Source organism: Opisthocomus hoazin, chromosome 5 (genome assembly GCF_030867145.1).
Source record: "Opisthocomus hoazin isolate bOpiHoa1 chromosome 5, bOpiHoa1.hap1, whole genome shotgun sequence".
NCBI lineage: Eukaryota > Metazoa > Chordata > Aves > Opisthocomiformes > Opisthocomidae > Opisthocomus > Opisthocomus hoazin.
The window spans coordinates 14,979,521-14,992,758 of record NC_134418.1 but is presented as its reverse complement, the minus strand read 5'-3'; the positions used below and the strand labels follow the sequence as shown (position 1 = coordinate 14,992,758).

The 13,238-nt window shown below is 39.7% G+C and overlaps 1 protein-coding gene across 2 annotated transcripts in view; it reads left to right on the top strand.

The window, feature by feature from the left end:
• The window catches only part of STK32B (serine/threonine kinase 32B), a 186,113-nt gene that overhangs the window by 92,971 nt on the left and 79,904 nt on the right, over nt 1-13,238 (top strand). For both annotated transcript variants that reach the window (XM_075422154.1, XM_075422155.1), the window contains exon 4: nt 4,718-4,891. In XM_075422154.1, coding sequence (XP_075278269.1) covers nt 4,718-4,891 — 174 coding nt within the window. The remainder of the gene's footprint in view (nt 1-4,717; nt 4,892-13,238) is intronic.

The following is a 13,238-nucleotide window of genomic DNA, read 5'->3' as shown; positions in this document are numbered from 1 at the left end:
ATTACTTGCCTGCTCTCTTTTGGGCAAGCTGAATTGGCTTATGGAAGTTTTCCCTGTTGGGGTCTGTATTTTTTGAAAAGTTCCTAAGGCTTTGCTAATCCAGGCCAACACTGACCAGCTCTGCAACAGGAATTGAGAAGGGCTCACAGAGGGAACCTGCAAGGCACCAAGACACAAGGCCAGTTCTACTCAAGCCTTTGACATTCCTTGTTTTGACTGCAAAGTTAGGAACCAAGGCACTGTTACAGTTCTCTGCTTTGCACTGTTCTGGGATGTCTTGACCTACACTGGGAAAATCTACAGTCACTAGGGGCTTCACTCCACTAAAAAAATTACCTCCTCCGTTTAATGCTACCAGGAGAAAACGGGAAAAGCATCCTTCTTTAAATTTCTGATTAGGACCTACCAAGGCTTAATCATTTATCGTATTTGGTACAGAGCAGAGATGTTATCTGAATGTCTGAACTGTCTGAACTGTGCATATCTGGCTTTAACTGATTACTTCGGGTTTATGAAGTTTGTTTTGGGCTTAATGAAATTTTTGTAATGTGTTTTTTCTCCCAAATTAAAGTTACATATAAAATATCCATCATGGTGTCCTTTTCCCCAGGTAATACGTATGGAACACGAACTCTGAATAGTTGGTGCCTCATCTGGCAGGATTTAGATGAAAAATTACCCTAGCTAACTAAGATGAAAGAATGCAAAAGGGGAAAATGATCTTAATAATTCATCTGTAACTGCTTTTGTGAAGAGACAGAGATACAAATAATAAATACAAATATGATATAAATACAAAAAGCAGATATTATTAAAACAAATATACAGATATAAATATGGAAATAGATGTAACTTATTCAGAAAGTGCTTTGTTTCAATTTGTTTCCATGGAGGATTTTGTTCAATGGTAGTTTATCTTCCAGTCTGAAGAGAATCAAAAATCCAATTTTCTGTTGCTAGGGGCATTATTGTTTTATCTTAATTTGGAGAAAGCTGATTCTAATGCATGAAAACTTTTCTTCAAGTAAAAGAAAGCAGAGACTAGCTCTGTAATTAGAACAGTTTTCCTACAACTGGTCCATGACACCACTTAAAAAACAAACAAACATAAAGAAACAAAAAAAAGAAATTTACTCCAAGGCATTTACTCTTTCATTTCAAGGAGGATTAAAATTTTGTCTCTACAGTAACTTAATCATGTATTATTACTATTCAATATCAATCACAATGCTATAATTCACTCAGTAGGTATTTCTCAGTTACCTGGTTAATATAAAAATCCCAAACAACCTCTGATTTTACTTCAAGAACCAATCAACCCTTTTGTATGTCATTTGCCTTTGAGTAGATAAGAAGCTTAAAAAAGTGAAATTACAGTGCTTACTCAAAAAACTAATCTGCACTGGGATGATTTGCCACCAGCCCCTCCTCAATCTGCTGCAATATTTTCAAAGATTCATTTTTCCTGTGGCCAATATTTCACTTGCTGTCAATTTCAATTCTTAGACCAATAAATCAAACCCACTTATTTCTTGAAATATTGAAAAAGCAAGAAGATAAAAGGGAATACTTCATTTCTTGTGTAGAGAAAGAAAGCTGGATTTGTATAAGGGGGAAGGACAGAGGACAAGAGTGCTTGTGACCATGACAAATGAAACTGGTCAGGAGCTGGTACACCAAGTCCTGTGTGTCCTTAATGCAGAGCAGGAGCAACACCATTTGGTACCCAGCTGCACAGTAGGACCAGGAGCAACTCCTGCTCTGCTTTCAGTAACTTAAATATTTGTAGCTGCAGGAGCCACTTAGTGGAGTGGCCATCGCCTGCAGAGACCTTCTGCTATTTGCTATGTCCAAGATGTCCTCTAGGTCACAGGCATGTAATTTCACTGGGACAAATTAATTTTCCCTTCAGAAAATCTCTTGGCATAGTCTTGTTTGGCGGTCTGATCCAGATAGTCAGAGAAATGCTGTCCACACAGGTTTGACCCTGCTGGCTCGACTGTACAGGGAAAACTTCATTATCCATGGCTGTGAGTAACATAGCCATGTGTGTATGAGTAGCATAATGATGTGTGTCAGGTTGATATATTTTAGAGTGGGTGAAAAAGTCTGCTGATATACTGAACATATCCATCCACAGTATCTGTTCTTTCAAACTGGATCTGTACAGCTCATACCTTAACCACACCGGTATACACAACACTTCTGACGGGATCAGCAGAGTTACCACAGATATGTATCAATACAAACGAAAGAAAAATCTGGTGCCAAGTGAAAGAGGAGAACGTTGAAGAGGGTATACAAAGCTCCCCAAGAGCTCTGTCTCAGTGTGCATCATTCTAGCTTCAATGTCTAAATAAAATTGGCCTGTGCCCCATTCACAGGTTGTAACAGATTCAAGAAGGATGAGGAGTGCAAACATTAGCCATACAGATGCACCAAAAGCTTGCTTGGGAGACAACAAAGGACCACCACTCCCCACTCATAAGCATAGGAAACCAGAGTGCCTCAGCAGAAACACATGCTTGGAGTGAAAACGCAGTTCCATCAAGTGTTATTATTCGCCTGGATGTGCACAAGATTTCACATTTATTTCTGATTTGTTCTGATGGCTCTTTTACCTAGACTAAACATTCATGGGTACACTTTGAAACACACTCATTACTTTCCCAGAACTGGAAATAGTCGTTGAATTTAAAAGCAAGTTTACAGCAGTCACTCTTTACCTTGCCTTCACCCTCTGCCTCATGGTGGCTGGATCACTGGAGAAATGACTCAGGACATTTTTCTTCTCAAGACTAGAGTTGAATCATAACCATTTTTACTGACATGGAATCATAGATTCTAGACATCAGGATAGATATTTGGTCCCCGATTAGACACAACATTTCATTTATGCATTTAAGTAGGGTTTTTTATCTGTAACTTTTCTCTCTTTTTTTTTTTTATAATGTAAGCAGGAACCAGACAAAATCCACAGTTTTCTCCAGCAGTAACTGAAGGAAAAAATAACATTGCTTATTACATTTGCTCAATGTTACAACTACTTCATTTAAAAACACAGCAGTGTCAAAAAAGAAAAAAAAATCTTAGACATAAGTACCTATTCAAGCTTTCCTTTTGCAATTGTTCCAGGCCCAATAATGCGCAACATTCAGAGTAATTTGAATATAATTGAAGCCTTCTCTTTTTTTAATGTGTGTTACAAAATTCTGAGTCTCTGGAGGTGAGCAGACACCATGTGCTGCCTACTTTACTATTTTGCTTCAGAGGTTTGACCTATTGAGAAGTAAGCTGAACGCAAATAAAATGGCTTTCCCCTCCTGGCATTTGGCAGGCATACAGAAATACAACAGAAGAGCAGAGTACCTAGAGACACTTGCTTCTCAGAACAGTGTTCAGAAAGAATAGAAAGCATTTAAATTCAAAATGAACCATCTGTGACAACCCCTAAGCAGGGCCTCATTTCAGAAAGTGCAAGCCTGGGAATGAAAGTGAAACTCTACTTAACTGTCAATTAAAATAATCTAATACAGACTTTTCTGCCCTTGGGGGGAGAGTGGGCACAGACTTTCTGGAAGCCCACTCATTTTCATCTCCTTAGCATATATTTTATAGTTCAGAACTATATCACATCTGTAGCCAACATATATGATACACCTCATGTAAGAAAAAGTGATGGAAGAGGCACCATCATTGTGGATCACCTCTCAGAAGTTCATATCCACAACAGGTATAAGCTAATACAAATTCCCATCAAAATTAATTCTAAAACAATTTCTAAGAGAAGAGTGACTTCATATTAGAAATAAGGTTTTCACCATTCCCCATTTGGGAAATCTAAAATATTGGATCTTAGTTGCACTCAGAAATGAAAACCGGAGACTTACTGTCAGTTTACTAAGATCAGGAGTAAACAAAGCAATGGTAACACAGCCAAGGTAAGTGGAAACACGTGGAAATTCCTGCTTGCCCAAGCACTATATATACACTGTACACTGGCTGGCTACACCTTTGGATTTACAGGATTTAAATCAGACCAGAATTTGGTCCTCAGAGTATTCCACAGGCAGTTCTGGGAAAGGGTCCAGAAGAATTCAGTCAGTAACCATGAAGACTCTGTCATTTTATAAGTTGCAAACTGAAAAAATATGTATTGTTAGGCAGTAAAATTACAGTTTTATTACTTATTGAATTTGGAGCTACACTACAAGCAGCAGAAAATACTCGGCTAATAGAATATTGTGTATATTTACTGAATTTGGAAGATACCCCTGGGACAGCAGCTCTCAGTTGTGCCAGGATACTTTCTATAGGCGCCAAGCTACAGTTGTACGTGTGTGAAAACCAAGTGTGTTGCAAGGCCTTCCATTTATTCCTGCTATTTAGCAAGCCATTTTGTCAACTGAAGGAGTATATGGTTTCCTAAAAATATACAAACCTGAAAGGTATTTTAAATACTGTTTGGGCAATGTTCGGGTGTTAATCTATGGTTAAAACAAGATAGCAGTATGGCAGCAGTTCAAGCTCTGCTTGCCTTGAGTATACAGAGTCCCACCACAGTCAAAGGCTGGTTGCAGGACTGGACCACAACGGTGAGAAATCAGTGTATGCCTTTTGAGTGAATCATGGACTTGCCATCAGGAGATCCTTACAGAGAGCTACCCCAGGGCACAGCTGTGGCTACGTCACCGACCCTGAGATCTCTTTCTTCCAGGTATTCCTTTCAAGATGAAGAAGACATGTTTATGGTGGTTGATCTCTTACTTGGAGGTGATCTGCGTTACCATTTGCAGCAGAACGTCCACTTTAATGAAGGAACTGTCAAGCTGTACATTTGTGAGCTGGCGCTTTCCCTGGATTATTTGCAGAGATACCACATCATTCACAGGTGAGTGAGTTTCTTTTGAGGGACAGGCTGCTTTCTTTTGACAGAGTAGAGAAATTTGATCACATATCTGATTACATGGTTCTGGTTATTCAAAACCTCTGAAAAAATTTTGTGGTTATCCAAGGGTGGAATTTGGCCCTGAAAAGGGGTTTTTAAGTGTTTTTCTTTCTCTTCTCGGCCATTCAGTAGCCCCATATCCTTCTCATACTGCCCTTTTCTTGTTTTTATCTGATACCATGATGTATGTTTTTTACCATGATCTTTAAACACCAAACACAGCCCATTAAAACCTCCTGGCTGCTTTTAACTTATCACAAACTTAGGTCACAAAAACAAAGGCTGAGAATAAAAAATAATTTGTTTAGTTGCAGAATCTGCATGAAGGTTAGAAGGAGGAGGAGAGATGGGGACATAAGAGAACAGTAGAAATAAATTGGAACTGTGATAGATGGTACATCCTTTTTTGCACTTCTTAGATTACAACAATCCATTATTTCCACTGCCTTACAGCTGGCAATCATAGTATTCATGTCAAAAAACGTGTTAAGCATCAGTCTGCTTGTTTTCCTTAAACAATTTGGCATTTAACTGAAGCAGTGGGGTAGCTTCCTTTTTTATGTTAACACAGCAACTGTGAAATTATAACATTTAAATATATATTAAAAATAAAAAAAAATTAAAAATTTATTATAATTTCATTTAAACTTTAAAGAAATATATATAAAATACAAAACCCCACCTGGAGTACTGCGTTGAGCTCTGGAGTCCTAAGCACAGGACAGACCTGGACCTGTTGGAGTGGGTCCAGAGGAGAGCCACAAAAATGATCCAAGGGCTGGAACACCTCTCTTATGAGGAAAGGGTGAGAGAATGGGGGCTGTTCAGCCTGAAGAAGAGAAGACTTCAGGGAGACCTTGTTGTGGTCTTTCAGTACTTAAAGGGAGCCTATAGGAAAGATGGGGACAGTCTTTTTAGCAAGGCCTGTTGTGACAGGACAAGGACTAACGGTTTTAAACTAAGGGAGGGTAGATTTAGGTTGGATAGAAGGAAGAAATTTTTTACAAAGAGGGTGGTGAGGCACTGGAACAGGCTGCCTAGAGAGGCAGTGGAGGCCCCATCCCTGGAAACTTTCAAGGCCAGGTTGGACGGGGCTCTGAGGAACCTTGGTCTTGTCAAAGATATCCCTGCTTACTGCAGGGGGTTTGGGCTAGAGACCTTTAAAGCTCTGTTCCACCCCAAAGCATTCTATGACTCTGTGAAAATGATGGGTTTGAGCCTCTGTTTTGCTCTTTTTAGGCTATGTTCAGGATATTTCTCCCTGATTTACAGTGGTCTGAATAGGAAAATAATCAGATTTGTGTGTTACCGACGTTGGATGTGAATTTTGGAGACCAGGCTAAATTAGGGTGTGCCATAGATCTTAGACCAGTATAAATAAATCAATTAATTTGTTTAATATCCAAATATGTTAATTAAGAGTTTTAATCCCATCCACTTACCAGAGCTGTCACATGTTTTTTTAATAAAGAACCAATTAAAAGTATGATCTGACTTTCTGAAGAGGGAGCATCTGTATAAAATCTCTCTGATCTGAGGTGCAGTGGCAGACAGGTGTTCTGTATTACTGAAACTGCGCAAGACAAAATTCAAGTAAACATTGCAAGAAGTGTCTTGCTTGCAGTTAAAACTCCCACAAATGTTGCAAGCAATTTCTGAAATTTTGTATCTTTAGCACACTGCTATTATTTTAGTATATTTCAACGTATTTTGCATATGTTTTCCTTTCTCAGTGAATATTTTAAAAGTAGAGCTCAGAATTTTGGCTGCCCTTTGTTGCTATGCCTTAAGGAATGTTCTTGGTGAAAAATAAATTGATGAGAGTTTTTCTCACCCTAATTTTAATGACTAGACATTTTATGTAAATAGGCTGTCAAAACACTCATGAAACAATCCAGTTCGTAATCAAAACACGTATTTTTCTACAAGCCTGTGACTTAAAAATTTTTCACAGAAAAGCCTGTGAAAGGTGGCAGATGTCTTGAGAGAATGAAGGACTAGACTGAAGTCATTGCAGTTGTTTATATTTTGTTGTGACATTGTCTGCATTGCCACAGTCCAACTGTGAAATTGGGCAAGACACTTTGTTCGCTTCTACATTGCTTAATCATGACTTGTAAGCACCTGATTTTGCTTCATTTTCTCTTTTGCGCTGGCTGTAGTATAGAGCAACACCACTGACTTCAACACTGGTTGATTTGCACCAAGAAAGGGAAGGCATGGGAGTCTGGAGCTGGTTGTTGGCTCCATTTGGGGGCAAATTCTAGGATCTGATTTTTGCTTTCCCTCTACATCAAAAGTTGTCGCAAAACCAGACCTGTCAAAATACCTGTTTCTTAGCTGGCGACAGGTCTGACTGGCTGGTTAGCTAGGATTATTGTTTAGGGTGTAAAGAATCTGGTTCAGAACTCTGCTGTGTTATGGAAGAGATGTTTATTTTGAAGCTGGCAGACCTGAGAGCTGAGAGTGACTCTCCCATTTCACCGCTTACTGCCCAAAACACCCAAATGTGGCATGAGGAACCTTTCATCTCTCATCTTCTTACCAATTACCATAAAATCCCAAATGATGCATACACCAGTGAACATGTTCTTCATCCAGGAGAGTCCCAGCACATTCTGTCTTCTGCCTCACTGCCACCTGGAACAGCACTCTGTGGGACAGGCCTTCAGCTGCCATAATTCTCTGTGGCGTGGCTAGCTTCAAGAGTACAATGCTGCTATAAACTGGCTCAGGAGCTGAGACATGTAGCCATTACTTTCAGTCAGAGCACAGATGAAACCAGCAAGCTGGTTGGAGCTTACACTTTGTGGTAGCAGACCTCAGCAGTATCATTATGATAAGTGCTTCCAGTCAGCACTCACGCGCTAACCTACAAAACTGTATTAGACCTTTCACTTTTAAATGAGTGCATTGGCAGCAAAAGGGAAAATAAAGGTTAGTGAGTCACAGAGTCATTGAGAAAGCCCCCTGCTAAATTTTGTCTTGGCTACAGAGAGAGAATAGTTGAATGATTCATCAGACTGTGTGGGTGGATTTTCTAACTGCAGTGTTATAAAGAGCTGAATATACGGTGTGTGCGTCAGGAACCTAACTCCTCCTCAATATTTACAGATGTGTATGAAATGTGTTCAGGTTTCCATTACTATTGCATCCGACAACACAACAGAATGCTTTTTTCAAGATTAACCTGCAGCCCCAGAAGTTTACTATAAAAAGAAGTGGTAATGAAGGGGACAGGAATTATGAGGCATGTATGAGTGGATGTAGAAGTGTCCATACCAGTGTTACACCAGTTCCCCTTGCAGATGCCTTGCAATGCCTCTGTATTTGCTGATGTGGTTAGCGTTGTGTATGTTGAATATGGCAATCATTTCACCAATGGAAGTATTGTTTTTGCAGTGACAACTTTAACCATAAATAGTGTAAAACCCACTACTGTTCTGGTATGTTTATGAAACTTGTCATTTTTATTAATCACATCCATGTACATAAACCCATACTTGTCACACACAATCCTACAATAGTGGTGTTATTTAGCATGGCACAATAGTGACTGCTGCACTGTGTGTCACACTTGCAGCTCTACTGTAAATGTTTGCATTTACACAGATGTTCAGCCAGAATTGTAAACACTTTAAAAAGAAAAGCTGTAAATTTCAAGCTATGATCTGAAGACTGTTCTGGGCAAATTTTTCACTTCATGTAACAGCTAATTTAATATTGAGATATCTCTAAATTGTTGGTCACAGGTAACAGCTACATCACAAGCCCCTATTTGCCCACAGCCCTACTGTAATAATACTTAATCCACACTTCTTACATGAAAAAGTAATTCTTTAAAAGCTGAATGAGTGGTGTTTATTATAGACCGTTGGATCCAGTACGCACAGAAAGGCTTCTGACAATTCATATGGTCTCTCTCATTCTCAAATGTTGGATCAAATCCGACATTCTGCATTAGCAGACATCAAGTTTCAAGACAGTATGACTAAACACATTCTTTCCAGTGCTGCTTCTATAATACCAGTGAATAACGAGTTGGACAAAAGTTTTCCAGTCAAAGGCCGAATAAACTTTTTTCAGCCATGAGTAACACAACCTCCTCTTTTCACAAACTTTGCTGTTCATATATTTCAATAAAACCACCTGCTCCCTTGCCAAACTAGGCTGCCCATTTTCATTCTGCTAGTTCTTCCAGCAGTAGCTCCGATGTTGTCCCTCCCAGGATGCTCCTGCAACTACAGCCTTGGCTCGGAGCAGCACCAGCCCTGCGGTGCTGTGCCTGTGGCCCAAGTAACACGCTTGTGCTGATAAAATCAATTTTCTCTTGCTAAGGGGGCAAGTGTTAACTGTATTGCCCTCACAACTTATCATCATTGTTTGGCTCCATCGCTTTTCATCTCCTTGGAAAGGAGGCTGGATGTGGCAGATGTCTGGAAAGGAAACTGCAGTAATCTTCCAGCACATTTTTAGGACACTGGACTAGCTGTTTGATGTACATGCTCAGGGCTGATATACATGCCCAGGGCTTTTTTATTTCAGTGGAGGTATTTTAATGCAAAACCATTTGTGTGCATGTATGAACATATCTAAGTATATATACAACTTTTTGGTTGAAGCACAATATGGCTGGAATTGGTCTGGCTTGGCGGGTCTGTGCTGTGTGGCTACTGTGATCACCACTCTGTTCTCCATTCCCATAAGTTCTGATTCCAATGCAGAGTGGCACCATGAGCTGTTCTAGCTCTGAACAGCTACTCAGCAGCAGTGCAGGGTGGGCAAAGTCTAATAGAAAATGGTGACAAATCAAGCACTACATTTTCCTCTGCAAGCTAATCCACTGCAGAAGAAAGGTGTCTTGCTGTTACCATCTAGACAAGATGTACTCTTCATTCAGCAGAGCTAGGCTGAACTATGGTGTAGGAGATTCCTGTTTGTTCATTACCATTGAGCCTTTCAAGGTGTCCAGCAGTCTGGTGAATTAAGATAATATCTCTAAGTGATTAGACTCTGCTTTAAAATAACTTTTCCCAGTCTCACCTGTGGCACCATACACCAAAAGAACAAACTCTAATTTAAAATGTTCGCTTCATAACACTGTCCATTTAGCCTGTAAGCAGCAAATAGGTTTGGAAATTATTTGAAAGTGGAGAATTTGCCCTTTGTTGTTTCTCACAGATGTCACAGGCAGAATACTGCCAATCTGAGGTTTACCAGGATGTATTAAAAAGACACAGCTCTTTACAGATTTCAGGTCATACTAGTAATCTTTTTGTTGCGGTAAGCATGCGCAGATGAAGAAGAAAATGGAGTAGAGTCTGAAGTAAATGAAACGGGAAAAAAACCAACCATAATTTGACTACTGTTCAGAAGCACTAGCAACGATCATACAGGTCAAGAGGCCTGTCCACTAAATTTTCTTTATTTGTCTTCGCACGTCCCTTCCATGTCTTTGTATCATGTTCTTTAAGCAAGAGCAAGCCCATGTTATTTCCAAGAACAAATTGCAGGAACTGAGCAAGGAGTTATGTAAGAGAAGCAAATTAGGAAACGTATCAAAAACAGCCAGAAAGGAAATACTGTGCAAGCTGCAAAGCACAGAAAACCTGCTGAATGCTCATGGACCAACACTGGTGAAAAAGAAATTGATTCATAAATTCTAGGCACAAAAGGTATTTAAATTTCAGTTGTGGCCTTAAAAAAAAAGAGTAAGATATCATGAGATATGAATATGCAGAGAACAAGCCTTACGACTTTTGAACGGGGTTCTCTACCTGCAAGAAAAACTTAATTTTACTTCGGTTTGGCAACAGTAAAATAAAAAGTTATTTGATGTCCCAGATGACATAATGCAAATAAATTAAGTTGGTTTGGAAACACACTGAGATTTCAATATCCAGAGACTAGATTGCTAATGAAGTAAAACAGCCTTTGTTGGAGAAGAGACACAGGGAATACTCTGAGATGTGTGATGCTCCATTGGGTGTTTCAGTCCTGCCACTGGCATGGATACAATCTTTTATTGTGGGCACAGTGTGCTCTCTCTTCATCACTCAGGTGAAATACTAGAAGACACACACCACACCCTCATGCCTTCCATACCCCATAGCTGAGGGATCCTCGTTGCAGTCAGCAGGGGATTGCTTGGTTCCTTACAGCTTTCAAGTGAGTAGATGAAGTTGAGCCTTGGCTGTTTCTTTCATCCTCCTTCTCGTTGCAAAGTTGTAAGAATGAGCCTATGTGAAATATTTTGTTTAGCGAAAGAAAACTCATCTCACAAGCCCTACATCATTTAAAATTTAGATGTCCAGTCGATGTTAGGAGAGGGAAGATTTGAACTATAGGCTGAGCCTGGTCAACTATCTTGCATTGGACAAACTTCCCGTGGCCAAAGAGAACCTAAATCGATGCTATCGTCGGTGTGTGTTGGTGCTGTATAAAGCTCTAGAGAACAAGTATCTTCCACCAAAAAGAATAAGGTCTGTGATTGTAGTTGGTTTTCTTATTGCTTGCTTCTCTCTTTGAAAACAGACACCCAGACAAGCATAGATATGATCTCGACACTGAGGAGTGTACAACATGCATCTGGAAGAAAAAGTTACATATTAATGCATACTAATTCTTCTATAATACAACTAGAAAGTATTTTTTAAAAAATTATCTGAATTCTAGTTTTTACACACTCATTTAAAGGTTTTCGTGAATCCTTTTTCACCTCACTGTCATTTATCATAAAATCATAGAATCAAAGAATCATTAAGGTTGGAAAAGACCCCTAAGATCATCAAGTCCAACCATGATTTAGCTGCAACCAACAAAATAAACACAAAAAATCTTGGTTTTTCTAAAAATCTAAAAGTACAATACCACCACTAGGGGATTGTGGACTTTCACGTCTGACTTGCTCCTATTAGTTATAGCTCCATACTCCTCACTCCCAGAAAATACAGCTCTCTTGGAGCGAGATAAAGCATTTCCATACAGGGACTCAGCACTTCGTGCTACTCACAGGAACAGGAGACAGGGTAAAGAAACTGAGACCCAGGCAAATTCAGACTCTCTGTCATGTCAGGAGATACAAATCATTTTGAAAATGAGCAGCAAAAAGCTACTATGGAATTACCTTGTCACAGAGCTTGGCGCTGCCATGAGTGTGATAGCCTGCATCCTGGAGATGCCAGCAGGGCCCCTGATGCCTAAGCTCAGCACACGCTTTTCTTTGGAGAGTACTCAAAGGGAAAATGTAAAGTCCATGTAGATATTATACACCAGTTTGACAGTTCCATGCTCTACATTTCCCACTTTCCAGTCACTGTGGCAGGGACTAGACCATTGGTTTGGCTTTTTCATCTAGGTCTGTCTTCTGAGGGCTTTCTTAAAGCCCATCCTTACGTTTGTTCTGGGGTTATAATGACTTGCTTGTATGAATTTTTTCTTGTTTCTCCATAGTGCACCCTCACCTAAATCAGGTGCCAGCACCTGCCTGTGCTACTCTTTTTACCCTCCTTCTGGTTTTCTTTAATGATCCCTTTACATCAACTTACCTTTTAGGAAAAGAAGTCTTATACAAGCAGTCTTCAGGGCATGTGACGTGTATTAAAATACTACATATCCCTCGTCTCCACAATTTATCACACTATTGATGGATAACGAAATTAACTGGTTTCCTTCCTTCCTTTCCTCAGTATTGAAATTTTGATCATGAATCATTTTCAGAGATGCAGACACTGAAGCTGAAGCTGCTGACAGAAATGAAGCAAAGCTCTATAGTCAAGATTATCTCAGGTCTCTATCAACAAATCTGATCTGGTTTATGCTAGTTTTCTTCTTTAGGATATTGCTGGTTTCTTTGTGGCCAGTGCAGTGTGAGTGTTATCAGAGACATCTTTCTTTCACAGAAATCCATTATAAGTTTCTTGGTGTTGCTTTAAAGCTTCCAGTGTCTTTAGTATAGGCATCTGCTCCCAATTTATGTATACTAGCAAAGACCACCGTATTAATAGCATGTTGATATTGTAATTCTAAATATAATACTCAAGAGTATTAATAGCCACATTTAAATAATTTTCAGTAGGTAATTTAAATGATTAGGCACTCGTTGTAGGGAGGTATAACAGTATCCACAGTATTATCTGCCTGCCTCATATGGTATTGCCTGATTTACCCTGGTTTTGTGAGCCTCTCTGCCCCTCCTGCCATCCCAGGGAGGTGCCACTGCCCCGACCTCTCCATGCCAGCCGGGAGCGGAGGAGAGGCTGAACGAAAGCTCCTCTCACTTGCAAGTTCA